This window comes from Cotesia glomerata, linkage group LG1 (assembly GCF_020080835.1).
Source record: "Cotesia glomerata isolate CgM1 linkage group LG1, MPM_Cglom_v2.3, whole genome shotgun sequence".
Taxonomy (NCBI): domain Eukaryota; kingdom Metazoa; phylum Arthropoda; class Insecta; order Hymenoptera; family Braconidae; genus Cotesia; species Cotesia glomerata.
The window spans coordinates 5,152,469-5,166,560 of NC_058158.1; the positions used below are offsets into that span (position 1 = coordinate 5,152,469).

Genomic DNA, 14,092 nt, shown 5'->3' on the forward strand with positions numbered 1-14,092 from the left:
TTAATAAAGTTTTCATACTGTTATTTTATTCATTAATTAAAATTTTATCACATATATATATATAATATTAATATTTATATTTATGTATCTAATATATATTGTATTTAATCGTATACTAGTCTAGAATACTAACTGAGTATATTAATTTCACATAATGGTAATGGTAAAAACAAACAACAGGTGTTTAAGGTACGAACAAAATCACATAATACAAACTCAAATTTTTCTAAACAAAAAAAATACTAAAAATTGTTTTTTGATTGGTTTTTTGTTTGCTTATATAAGCTAAGTGCATTATTTATAATGATAAATATATGTTACAATGATTCTGGTAGTGGCTCATCTTTAACGTCGTTCAGCTCGATATCATCGTCGAAAATTTTGACGTCTTTTACGAAATACCACACTCCAATATCAAAAAATGTACCTATTGTTACGAAAGCTGTAACGATAATTATTGTTAGTTTAAAAATAACTTTATATAATTAATAATATCATGTGTCCATAATATCAGTTCGGCATAACTTTTATTTCAATATAAAAAATTATTACTTATTCCTACTAATAAGATTAATAGAATTAACTTTAAATTATTATTTAAAAACTAACGTTTTAATCAACAAAAAATTTTTTTGTATCACTTTACTCGATATCTTTTTAATAATGATTGTTTGTTTCAAAATAGAGAAAAAAAAATAATTTTTTTTCGGTGATATTAACAACTTCTTTTCATTGATGAGCTCAGAAAAATATAATCGAATATTATGAACACTTTTGAATTAAATATATAATTAAAGATTGTTCAAACAATATTAATTTTAATCTATAAAAAAAAATAGCCAAAAAGTATTAAATAAATTAAAAAAAAAAAAAGTGTACTTACTTGCAGCAGTAAAGTTGAGTAAATACCTAAGAGCTTCACCGTTATATAACCAGCAATTGCCAGTGCCGGAGCAGGTTTTACCCCAAACGAGGCAAGTCTTGTCTGTAACAAAACACCCACGCAAATAATACATTAAATTACCACAAATTCCATAACTCGATAATTATATCACGTCACACATTTCACATCTTGTCTCCCTCGTCGACATGATGTCAAATAATATGATATATGATATAATATAATATAGTATAATGCAATACAATTGCAGCGAACAAGTATATAGATTGTATTAAGCAACAACGCAATAAAGCTTGCGTGCGGAATTACACACTAGTTATATCAACTAATTACCAAGAATAAACCCGAAGAGTATGGGCGAGGGAATAAATGCGAACAGACTCATTATCGTCAATCCGAAACCCATCGCCACGGCTTTATCCCGTTCAGCGACACATCTCACGGAAACCAGGAAATTTGAGGCTCGTCCTGTGGCACCGCTGAATTTTAGGAGGCAGACCACCGCCAAAAATAGGTAGAACTTGTGCATGCAGTCTACCGGACAAGGCCCCGGTACCGCTGTTCCCATTTCAGGGGTCGTAGAAGATTTAAATCCAGTCGATAAGCTCATTTCCGATTTGTTGAATGATGCACGCGAGTACCTCGTTCTTACGCAACTGCAATCCGTGTACACTTTCGTTCCATTTGAATCTATCTGGAAATATATAGAAACATACATTATTTTTAATTTCAAGTTATTTTTAACTTGGTTTATTTTTTTTTATCTAAAATTTATTGTTTACTTATTGTTAAAGTTTTGAGATAGCGATCTCTATATTTATCTTGCCTAAAATTAAAGCTAAAAAAATTTTTAATTCTTTTTCATTTTAATGTTAAATATCTCAGTACATGTTAAATTTTATTTAAAAAATATATCCTTGATTAATTAAGAGAAGAAAAATTGAACTTAATTTAATTTATTTGTATTCTGTTATTTTGTCAAACGTTAGTGTTTATCAATTTCATAAATTTTTATATTTATACTTACAAGTACAAAAACTTGAAAACAATTAGATTTTTTAGTTTAAATTTATTTAATAGAATTTTATATAGATTATTTTTAATCTTTAGTTTCCAGATTTCAGACTGTTTATTAGCTCTACTTTATTTTCGCTGTAGATAAATAAATAAATTACAATCATAAAAAATGTGTACTTTTCATGGGATTATTACTTTACAGGTAATATAAATACTTGTTTTTAGTATTTCTCTTGATAACTTTTAGAAAAAAGAGTGAGATATAAAGATTAAAATTTCTTATACTAGATTAATAGAACCATTATTAACTTTATTGTAACTTAAAATGTGAAATTAAATTTCTTGGTAAATAAATAAAAAAAAGTCAAGATTGAAAAAATCGTCAGCGAATCGACAACTTTGAAGGAAATTAATAATACCCATCAAGTCTAAGCTAATTTTTATTTTGGACCCGGGAATATAAAAGTAATAAATTAAAATATCCAAGTCTGAGCATATACGTCCAAATACTACTTGGATATGTAATTTAAAAAATACACAAGATAAGATAAAAATTATAAGTATATAAATAAATAAATAAATAAAACAAACCACAATATTTCGACATCCAGCATGACATGCAGAAATAAAAATTTGGCCTTCATCCGAACACACTGGGTTGTAGGTGACATAATCACAATTACAATTTTCATTGCAAGGAAACTGGGTCTTTAACTCTCCACTGGTGTCCTGGATACTCATCACCTGATTGTCGTTAGCCGAGCAGCCGAGGAAAGCATACGAGATCATTCCCATGACAGAGACCGCGCCGACAATGATATTCCAGGCAGCTAAATACCTTGCTCTAGGTTTATACTTGGTGATCACCAAACCGGACAGCAAAATCCCAAAAGCGCTGAATACCAAACCGACTGTCCCAGTGATCAGCGATGACACACTCGCGGACTGCTTGTACTGGGTCTCGATGTACTTGGGCATGAAGATCCAGTAGGGCATATACCCCAGAAAATAGAAAACTGTCGCAAGATTATTGCACATGAGAGTGTTATTGCTCAAAAGTCGCTTGAATGTTTCGATCATGTCTTCGAAGGAGGCTGGAACTTCGGGGGATTTTTCATCAAAATCGTCGTCAACAATGCCATTCCCATCTTCTCCGTCTTCATCGAGATTTTTTTTCTCAGCGAGCCTTTCCTGTTCGCGATAACTCGCGGTCGACTTGCTCCTCTCCAACGCCAGCACTTTTCGCGCCGCAGCCCTTGGCAGTGTTTTGGGGAACAGCGCAATTATGCTCGCAAAAATCATCAACAGAATCGCCAGGATGATCCACCCAAGCCACCATGCTCCCAACCACCTGTTTATTTAAAGAATTATTATTTATTTGTTTATTAATCAATAAAATTTCATTAGCGGAATTCAAATTCTGGTATTATTATTTTCTTGGTAGCAGTGACATTGGATTAATTAATCCAGTAAATGCTAACTAAATAACTTAATTATAAGTTAAATATTAATGAGTGATTAATAACTGTTTTAATCTTATTCAATTCAATAATAATAATTTTTCATTATCATTGTTTATTCATTGCACGGTGTTTGTTAGATAAACATAGTTTATTTAATAGCATAAATTTTAATTAAATCATTAAGATCATTTCCGTGATTGTGAATGGAAAAACTTTTTTCATAAAATTATCCTGAAATTTTTGTTCGAGCTATTACGTGCAATAAAATAAAATTTAATGATATTAAAATTTTTATGTTAATTAATATAATTAAATTTTTTTTGATCTTCAATATTTAGTTCAGATTTTGGATTTTAAACTTTAACTTATTATTTTCAAAACTGGACCAAAGAAATAATAAACCGAATTAATAAATATTTGTTTAAATTGTTATCAAATAAATAAAAAAATTGAACTCTGCTTGTGTTGATATAAATTAGGTAACTGATAAATAATTGCCTGGGATCTGTGGTAGTGATTGTGGGGGTCAAAGTGGGACTAATGTAAAACTTGAGCGAAAAAGATGCCAGTCCGTAGCCGATGGCCGGCCCCAGCATACGAAGAAAGTATGAAAAACTTATCGAAACAGGTGTTTTAGACTTTTTGATATTGTCGTCCATGTATGAAACTCCGAGGGTGTAGTAGAGCGATCCACCGATCCCCGAAACGAGCTGAGCTGTAAACAGCAGCACTTGGGGAGCGAAATTACTCCCATCAGTATCATCACACACAGGTTTGCTGTTCTCCGTAGCTTGGCACAGAAACTTTCGCTCGCGACTCCCACTCCAGTGCAAGTCACTCTCTGATGAGTTTACCGGTTTCCCGCCGTATTCCTTCGTCAATTGAAGCGCGTCTTCGCCAGGTCCGTACAGAAAATGAGGAAGCATCGTCAAACAACAAAACATTACTACCTGAGGGTTAAAATTACGGACAATTACAAATTAATTGTTGATGTAAAATTTTTTTCAAAGTTAGCAACAGATGTCTTACAATTCTTAAGATAAGAAATTTTAAAAATAATTTTTTTTTCAATTTGTTATTTATTGTCAGACGTCTGCTAAATTTAGTATAATTTTTTACCGTATAAATACCGACGGCAATCCATCGAGGTCTGTGTCCTCGACCAGCGTAATAAGATATGACCACTGATACAAGCAATTGAGAAATATCGTTTCCAACGGTGATGAGACCTTTAAATACATTTTGTAATTTATTAAATTATCATTGTATCTTATTATCATAGCCATGCACTCAATGAAATGCCATATTTAAAGCTGTCAGTCATTCGATAATTTTTCCATTGGAAAAATATATATTACTGTAAATAGTTTTACTGAAAAAATAATTTTTATAAAATTAATATTTTTTGACAACAGAAAGATAAAAATGATCACCACTTTAAAAAAATGACGATTTCTCAACTTTGTTTACCTTAAGAAATTTTTTTAAGGTAGTACTGTCGGTCGTAGAATTACTCTTCAGAGTTTAATAAAATTTGGTATATTAGTACATTAGTTATAACAGTAAAATAATAATCTCACTGAATTTTTCAAAAACTGCAGAAAACCAAAAAAATAGTATATTACACCCCTACACGGAAAAAAATAATCGGTAGCTGCTACCGAAAAAAATCGGTAACAGATACCGATTTTTTTTCGGTAGAGGCTACCGATTTTTTCGGTAGAGGCTCCCGAAAAAATCGGTAGCTGCTACCAAAAAATAATCGGTATCTGCTACCGATTTTTTTCGGTAGAGGCTACCGATTTTTTCGGTGCAGGTTACCCATTACCAATTTTTGAAAATTTCTTATCTTCTTAACGAGAAGTTAAATTCTCACTTCTTAATGAATAAAAAAAAGGAACTTCATTTGAGATACAAATAACACTTACTTAAATACAAAATATTAAAAATGAGGAGTATTTATTAGGTATTTTTTGATTATAAATTTTTATTAAATTAAATACCTTTTGGTAGCCGCAATCGAAAAAATCGGTATAGATTTTGTTTAGAAATTAACCGAGAAATATCATCCAAGTCCAAAAAAATTATTTTTTAAATTATTTTGTATGTGAATATTAGAGTGGTCCAAAAAAAAAAAGTTTTTTGCCTATCATCTTAAAAGCTTCTCTAAGGTATAAAAAAAATTCCCTTCAAAGCGCAGCTTGATATCTCAATTCTTCATGAAGCTCAATGAATTTTTATTTTCCCATTTAAATAACACGTAAAAAAATTTTATTTACGTTTTTATCCAGCAATAATACGAAAAAAAATTTTTTTGTATTTTTCGTCAATTATTCTTGTAGGAAATTAATTTCTCTACAAAAAAGTACTGAGGTAGTTTCTTCGTAATCTTAACGAGTAAAAAGTTATTGAGCTTTAAATACTTGCACAAAAAAAATTTGAACGAAGATAGTTTCAAAGCAACTTTTCGAAAACTTTTCGGTAACTGCATGTATTTATTTCAAAATTTATCAAACTAGACTGTTTCTAATATAATTAACACATGTCTTTTGGTGAAGTATTAACTGTGAATGATGAATAATTTCTCTCATTACAATTTGGATATTTTTTCCTATGAGCAGTGATTTATTAAAATTGAACTTGAATTTCATTACGGAATCTGAATCAAGAGCAAGCTAGTACTTCCGGATGTATACCGAATTTAATTTTTTTATTTAAGAAGATGTAGGACAGGTAGAACAGGTGAATATTTAAATTTTGAACATGATGCTGGGACGCTTTTTGACCGAATGAAAAATCACGAAACTTTGCAGGAGTACGTAAATAGAAGTCCTTCGTGAATTGATTCTTTTATTTTTAAATTTAATCATTGAAAAAAAAAATGATAAATAAACAAGTAGAGTTAGTGCGGAAAACTGCCTTATCTCAGGAGTCATCAAATATTTAAGTAAATAAGCTTGACTATAAAAAAATTGCTAATAAACATACAACCAATATAATCTTTGAGACTGATTTAATTTTTTGGTTATTTCTTATTTTAGTTTATATGACTTATAAGACATAATTATTAAAATGCAGCTAGGTTGAAGTGAAAAACTAATTGTCAACAAAAATTTAATTTACTATATATCTTCATGTAGGCCGCAAGAGAGTGCTAAAAGTAAATTATCTAGTTTAATTTTTTTAAGCAGTGGTTAGAGTATTTACAAAGTCTGGTAATCTCCTTCAGTGCATTTAACATGTGGTTCAAATAAACAAACCGATATATTGAATTGTCATTTGTTATCACTGGTCCAGACTGAATGACCGATATCAGACTGTATACTATGTTTTTAAGAAAAAAATATAAATGACTTAATCAAATACTTTAAAACAGAAAATGTGATACAACATGGATTCTAAAATCATATCTGATTAAATGGGAAAATAAAAATTCATTGAGCTTCATGAACAATTGAGATATCAAGCTGCGCTTTGGAGAGAATTTTTTTTATACCTTAGAGAAGTTTTTGAAACAGCAGCACTTGAAAAAAAAAATAAAAATGTTTTTTTTGGACCACTCTAGTGAATATATATATATATATATATATATATATATATATATATATATATATATATATATATATATATATATATATATATAAATATAAAATATATATATATATAAATATAAAATATATATATATATAAATATAAAATATATATGAAAAGTTGATGTGGGTACTCAAATGAAATTGTCAATGTGGGTACTCAAATGAAAATGCCAATAGTTTACAAGATACAAGGTCATTTCTTAATTATTGATATTTTTAAAGATGTAAGCTCATCCTGATGTCACACTTATCAAGAGCTTTCATTTGAGTACCCACATGCATTTTTGATATATTTTTGATATATACATATATATATATATAAGATATATAAATATATGAAAAATTGATGTGGGTACTCAAATGAAAGGTCTCGATGAGTGTAATGTCGGGGTGAGCTTATATCTTTAAAAATGTCAATAGAAGACAAGATAGCAATGTCAGTTCTTAATTATTGACATTTTTTAATATATAAGCTCATCCTGATGTCACACTCACCAAGAGCTTTCATTTGAGTACTCACATGCATTTTGATATATTTTTCATATATAAATATATATAATATATATATAAATATATAAAATATATGAAAAATCGATGTGGGTACTCAAATGAAAGGTCTCGATGAGTGTAGTGTCGGGATGAGCTTATACCTTTAAAAATGTCAATAGTTAACAAGATAAAAGGTCATTTCTTAATTATGTGTCTAGAAATGAAGCATTTTCGAATGCAGCCTAAATACTTATCATGATAAATTGACTATCGATGAGAATGATATGAAACCTTAAAAAGGCGCAAATTCAAGTCAAGACCTTTGCAATGACACTATATTTCACTAAAAAAACCCGATTTTATCATATGACTATCCTGAAGACAAAATTTTTGTTATTCTCTTAATAATATAAATATACTTTTTTCAATACTCACTCTTATGTCAAACATTAGAATGTTATTATATTCTGACTCTAAAATCGAAAAAGTTTAGTTGTTTATACTTCCTGTGTAGTTTTTATATGATTACAATCATGAAGATTTTAACTATCTCCGATGGTAAAAGTTGCCATCTAGATAATAAACCGTATTATCATAATTGTGGGAATTAATATATACTGATTGTACTAATTACAATCGCCGGATAGTTGCATTTATCATCTTAACTTTGCAAAAATTAATAACAATCTTGCATAGTAGAAGCTACAAAATAAGGATGTTTACCGTTAACATAAAATTCTCTCCGTGTGGTAATCGGTAGCCTGCACCGAAAAAATCGGTAGACTCTACCGAAAATAATCGGTATCTGCTACCGATTATTTTTTTCCGTGTAGGGAAGTAAAGTTAGAAAGGTCTCAGATCACATGCAATTGTTGGCCGAGGCGAAGCCGAGGTCAACAAACATGTGATCTGAGGCTTTCTTATTTATTCCCGAGGAGTGTATACTATTTTTTTCCCCGACGAAGGCGGAAAGCGGCAACTTCGTTTAGCACAGCGGGGCTGAAGTTGCCGCTTTACGCCCGGAGGAGAAAAAAAATTGAATTTTTACAAGAAATACCGTTCAGACTTCAATAGATTTATAGTATTAATTCACAAATTATCTCTGTTATTTTTCTTCAACGTGACGTTGCATCGGTTAATTTACGAATACATAAATCAAACGAGACTTGACATGTATTTGACATTTTACAGTTGAAGTATCGACAGTACTACTTTAAGTTAAATTGTAATTTCGAAAATTTTCAATAAAAGTAAGAAAAAAATTTGTTTCCTTGGAATAAAAATTGTTGAACGTCTAGAACTTTCTGTATCGTAATTAGAAATGAAAATCTGATAATAGATAAAAAAAAAATTAAAATTTCAGAAGAAAAATAAAAACCAATTATTACTGTGAAGTATAAATAATTTGTTATGTATATAGTAATTTAGATTTTAATTATGTGTGACTAAGTTTGATATTTTTATGTCGGGAATAAGAAAATTATTGTAATTGCACATTAAGAACAATCTCTTAATTCCCGTTGGAAGTTTGTTAATGAAAATAAAAATAATAATAACAACAAATAGTTATTCAAAAATAAATGAATATAATTCACCAGTGGTCTTGGACGGAATTTTAAATCTCTTCTCAATAGTCGTAATAGTGCCATTGAAGTAAGCATAACTAGCACTGAATATGCATCCAAGGACACCGTAAAGAAATACGTAAGCATTTTTATTGGCGAATTTTTGTAAATTAGGCCCGCGAAAAAACCAAATACCGCAGGAGGTGTCGTCGGTAAGTGGTAGGTCGCGGAAAATGTCATCGATTCCGCGTAGGGAGGTAGGCGAGGTGGTCTTTGGCTTATTGTTCTCCACTGTTAAGTTCCGCGAAGTGTCCAGAAAAAGTTTGCTCTCCGGTCCATTTTTATTTACATCCGTGTTTTCTTTTTTGCTCATATTGCACTCGGGTACTTTATTTCCCTTAACTAAATAAACAAAAACTTTAATAATAAACTTTTGTTCCTTTTACTTTTAAAACTCCTTGTTACTAATAATAATTACACAAATAAAATTCTAATTTTATAAAAGTTTTGTGGTCCTCATTATCACAATTGGGCACCCAGTGTTCGGGCAAACGAACTTGTAATTTAAAAATCACATTAACACAGTCATTATAAGTGATTTTAAAAAATTTTTATTAGACACAACAAAGGATTAATAAAATAAAAATAAAAAGTAAATTAATGAAACTAGTTTATATTACACTTAGTTTCTATTTAGAGTAAATAGCTTTGAGTGGCGAAGACGGCAGGACACACGTGCAAGACAAATTCTCGCTTAGGAATGCGCTTTGACACAATATTCTTTATCGACTGAGCTCATTCACGTCTTACACCGTCTATATATCACATTTTACAAGTGTGTATGTAAGATAATGATATAAAACTACTTCTCACCCGTAAATTCATCAGTACTCCCACTTTTATATTCAACAATACCTCTGATTAGAGATTTACAGTCTAGACTTAATTCTATGATACAAACATCGCTTTTATTTTATTTTATTTTTCAATATTTTTTTTTTTTTAAATTAGTTAGAGAAAATATTGATAAACATGGATGGATTCGGTGGCTTGGATTTTTAAAATTAAGATTATAATAAAAATAATTAACTAATTTTTATAAAATTATATCAACAGGGGTATTTTTAAGTTAATTGTATGGAATACAATATCTATGAGCAATTTTGAGAAGCAGAAAGCCAAGTAAACTGTTTATTATAAAAGGTATACGGTATATAATAATTTAACCAAGTTTATAACGTAAACTCGATCGCTGGTCGACTCTAGTAGCTCTCGAGCACTCTGTACTATACTAGTAGACCAACCGTCTTGACTATGATCACATTGTGAGTCCATTATGATTTAATAGAACGAAGGTTCATACACTTGGGCTTTCATATACACCCATGATATATATGTACATGTACGTATACATATGTCTTGGAAATTGAGATTTTCTGGAAGCTACTTTCAAAATCTTTTTGATAGTTTTCAAAAGTATATTTGAATTTTTATCACACCATATACTGATATGAAAATCAATATGACACAAGGGAAAAAGTTTTAAATTAAATTTATTTTTTAGTTAGTGTAGGAAGAAATTAGAAGAATAATTTAAATGCTAATTTCAATCACAATGTTTACAATTTTTATCACAACATATATTTTTATAAATTTGTAACTTTATACTTTACTAATATCAATGAAATATATACTTATCGATTAGTAAATATTCATAATTCATAATTTAATATCTTTATTAACTGTAGGGTTGAATATAATAATTAATAACAAGTCAGATAAACAAATTATTTTAGTCCAAAATATTTAATCAACTTTTGTTAGAGATATCTTGGGTAATTTATATATTTACACAGAAAAAAAAAATGTTCTTGAATCAAGTATATAATTTTGAAGAACTTAATATTCTTGATTTGAGTAGAAAAATTCTTGATTTAAGGAAATTTTACTTGATTTAAGAATTTTTCGTCTTGATTCAAGACAATTACCCTCTTCAAAATTATATTCTTGGTTCAAGAATTTTTCTCTTGAATCAAGTTAATTTTTTTTCAGTGTACGTTAATTAAAGAGCAATCAAAAGATTTATTAAAAATCCTTCATTAAATCAATCCACAAAAATTTTAGTAATGTCGTGAGACCTTAGAAGAAATCTACTATTCTTAGAACTACCGGATTTGCAATTATACAAAATCATTGAACTCATATATAAATTCAAACATGTGTGATATTTGCTAAAGATGATGGCTCGTCAGTAACGTGTCGCGACAATAATGCGCGTATTTTATGTGCAAACAGTAATAATAAAAAATACGTCGTTGGTTGATAACAATAAAATGCAATAAATTATTACAATTAACTACTTTGTATTATTTTATTATTATTATTATAAACTTATTTATATTTTAAAATTATCTCGTAGTTGGATTAGTTTTTATTTTAGAATTTTTAACTAAGCACGAGACGCACGTGCAAATAAATTCCGAGAAACAAATAATCTCTTTCTCTTTCCTTCCTTATTTGTTTATAATTTTTTGGGATCATTATTATTATTACTACTACTATTATTTTTTAAATAATATTTAATCAAAGTTATCTGGCGCCAAGTAGCTGCCTAAGTATTATTATTATTATTATTATTTATTTATTTATTTATTTAATTGGCCATGAAGTCGAAACTCCTTGCGGCCATCCAAAATTGATACAAAAAATCTTAATATAATATATAAAGTAGTGTGTTAAGTAGTATATATAAAGTATATTATATATAAAGTAGTATATACAATGTAGTGTGTTAAACACTCAGTCACTCAATCACTCAATCATCACTAAATTCTAATATAATGAATACATATTATGATCTATCAGATTGTAAAAATATTCATAACAAGCAGTTCAAAACTCCATAAGCGTTGGTAACGTCTTACAATCAGCTGGTAATTGATTCCAGATTTTAACCGCAGATATCAAGAATGATTTTTCATACTTCGCTGAATGATAAACCGGTAACTCAAGATAGTCTTGACGAATATCTCCTCGGCGTAGGCGAGGCTCAAGAATTTCTAAGTCTCGCCTAATTAGAGGCTTTTGATTAAGATACAATGCTTTATAAATAAGACACGATAAGAAAAATTTACGCCTAGAACTAAGGTCAGCCAACGAAGCTCAGTATAATATTGAGTAACATGTTCATACTTTGATATTTTAAAAATGTATCGTACACATGCATTTAATTTTCTCTGAAGTCTAGTCTGTTGTTGACCTGTAATATCAGTATAAATAGCCGCGCAATAATAAAAAATAGGATAAATTAGAGTAGTGACCAATCTTTTCCTAACAGGCAATGAAAAAACATCTCCATTCATCTTTAACTGTGCAAGTACTCTCATGCTACTTTTGCAAACCTCAGTAATTTGTAAGGAACAAGTTAGAGTGTCTTGAAGTATGACTCCTAGATACTTTACTGATTTACAATAGTTAACTATAGTATCATTTACAACTATATTTGGAATCACTTCACATTGAACATCAGCCAATTTTTGTGCTGATCCAAAATCACTGCCTTTATTTTGTTAGGATTTAGTTTAAGACCGTTTATAATACACCACTTCAGAATTATAGCAATTTCCTCATTCAGAATTCTTACAGAGCTTTCTATATCACAAGGTTTACATGTTAAATAGACAACTAAATCATCAGCATAAAACAAGTGCTTACAGCGCTTAAGTAATACACCCAAATCTGTAACATAAATGGAATAAAGTAGTGGTCCAAGGACACTGCCCTGCGGAACACCACTCGAAATTTCTTTCCAGTCTGATATACCAGAATTATCAATTCTAATTGCTTGCAGCCTATCTTTTAAGTATGATACAATCCAATCAATAGCAAGATCTCCAAAACCTATAGCCTTTAATTTAAATATTAAAATCTTATGCACAACAGAGTCAAACACTTTGCTGAAGTCGAAAAATACAGCAATAGTAATCATTGTGTTATCAATGCCTAATCTAATATCATCACATAACCTCAAAACAGCATCCTGTATATTCAGACCTTCCCGAAAGCCAGTTTGGTAATCATCAATAATTCCATTGACAGTTAAATAATTAATAATTTGATCATGGACACATCTTTCTAGCGCTTTTGACAATGTGCAAGTTATTGATATTGGCCTGTAGTCTGAAAACACAGTTGGACTCCGAGTTTTCGGCAAAGGCAACACATAAGACTGTTTCCAGATCGATGGGAAGAAACCTGAAGAGAGAGATAGATTAAATAACATCAGTAATAGTTTCCAGAAAATAAGGCATTACAATTTTGTATGTTTTTATGTCAAAACCATCCGGACCCATAGAGCTGGAAGTCAGTCTCATGATTGCCTTTTTTACAATATCACATTCCAGTCTATTAAATTCAAAAGTCGTCTCATACCTAGTTAAACATTTATTAATACAATTATAATCAATATTATCCGAAAATGAACCCGCCACTGTCACGAAATATGTATTCAATTCATCTATGTTAAGATCATGGTAAATATTGAAATCTGAACTTTTAATTAATCCTAAATTCCGAAAATCATTCCAACATGATTTAGCATTTTTACAATTCCGAAAACGATAATCAAAATAGTTTTTCTTTGCCTCAGAAATTCTGCCTTTAATTATTTTACGTAGATTAGCATACTCTTTAGAAGATCCTGTACATCTTCGATCGGCGACGCTGAAGAGTCTTGATATCCAGATTGATCCATGGCGCCGGTTGATCCCGAACAGTAACTTCTCTGAGCGGTGCTAGTTCTTCTATTACACCCCCAATATGTTGATGTAAACGTTCATTTATAGTATCTACCGATGTTGCATTAGCAATGTCCGAGAGATCTAGACTTAAACAGAGCTGTTGAAGGTTGGTATCATCAATCCGTGCCCAATTTCTGCACCATATTCTTCTGTGACCAACTGACGGTATGTTATAATCATATTGCAGAGAAATTAGATCATGATCTGCGAGGAACGGTTCTGACGACTGCTTGGTAGTCAGAACTAAGTCCCGATCGCTTACCAA

At 29.9% G+C, this 14,092-nt stretch overlaps 1 protein-coding gene across 1 annotated transcript; it reads right to left on the reverse strand.

Annotated features, from left to right (window-relative positions):
* Positions 1 to 121: 121 nt before the first annotated feature.
* LOC123263900 (solute carrier organic anion transporter family member 74D-like) lies at positions 122 to 10,068 on the reverse strand. Its single transcript, XM_044726949.1, has 7 exons — positions 9,059 to 10,068; positions 4,501 to 4,610; positions 3,880 to 4,331; positions 2,510 to 3,269; positions 1,235 to 1,595; positions 884 to 985; positions 122 to 442 (listed from the first exon to the last, which is right to left on the reverse strand). The coding sequence occupies exons 1-7, from the start codon at positions 9,399 to 9,401 to the stop codon at positions 318 to 320; spliced, it is 2,253 nt and encodes a 750-aa protein (XP_044582884.1). The 5' UTR covers positions 9,402 to 10,068; the 3' UTR covers positions 122 to 317.
* Positions 10,069 to 14,092: the final 4,024 nt, after the last annotated feature.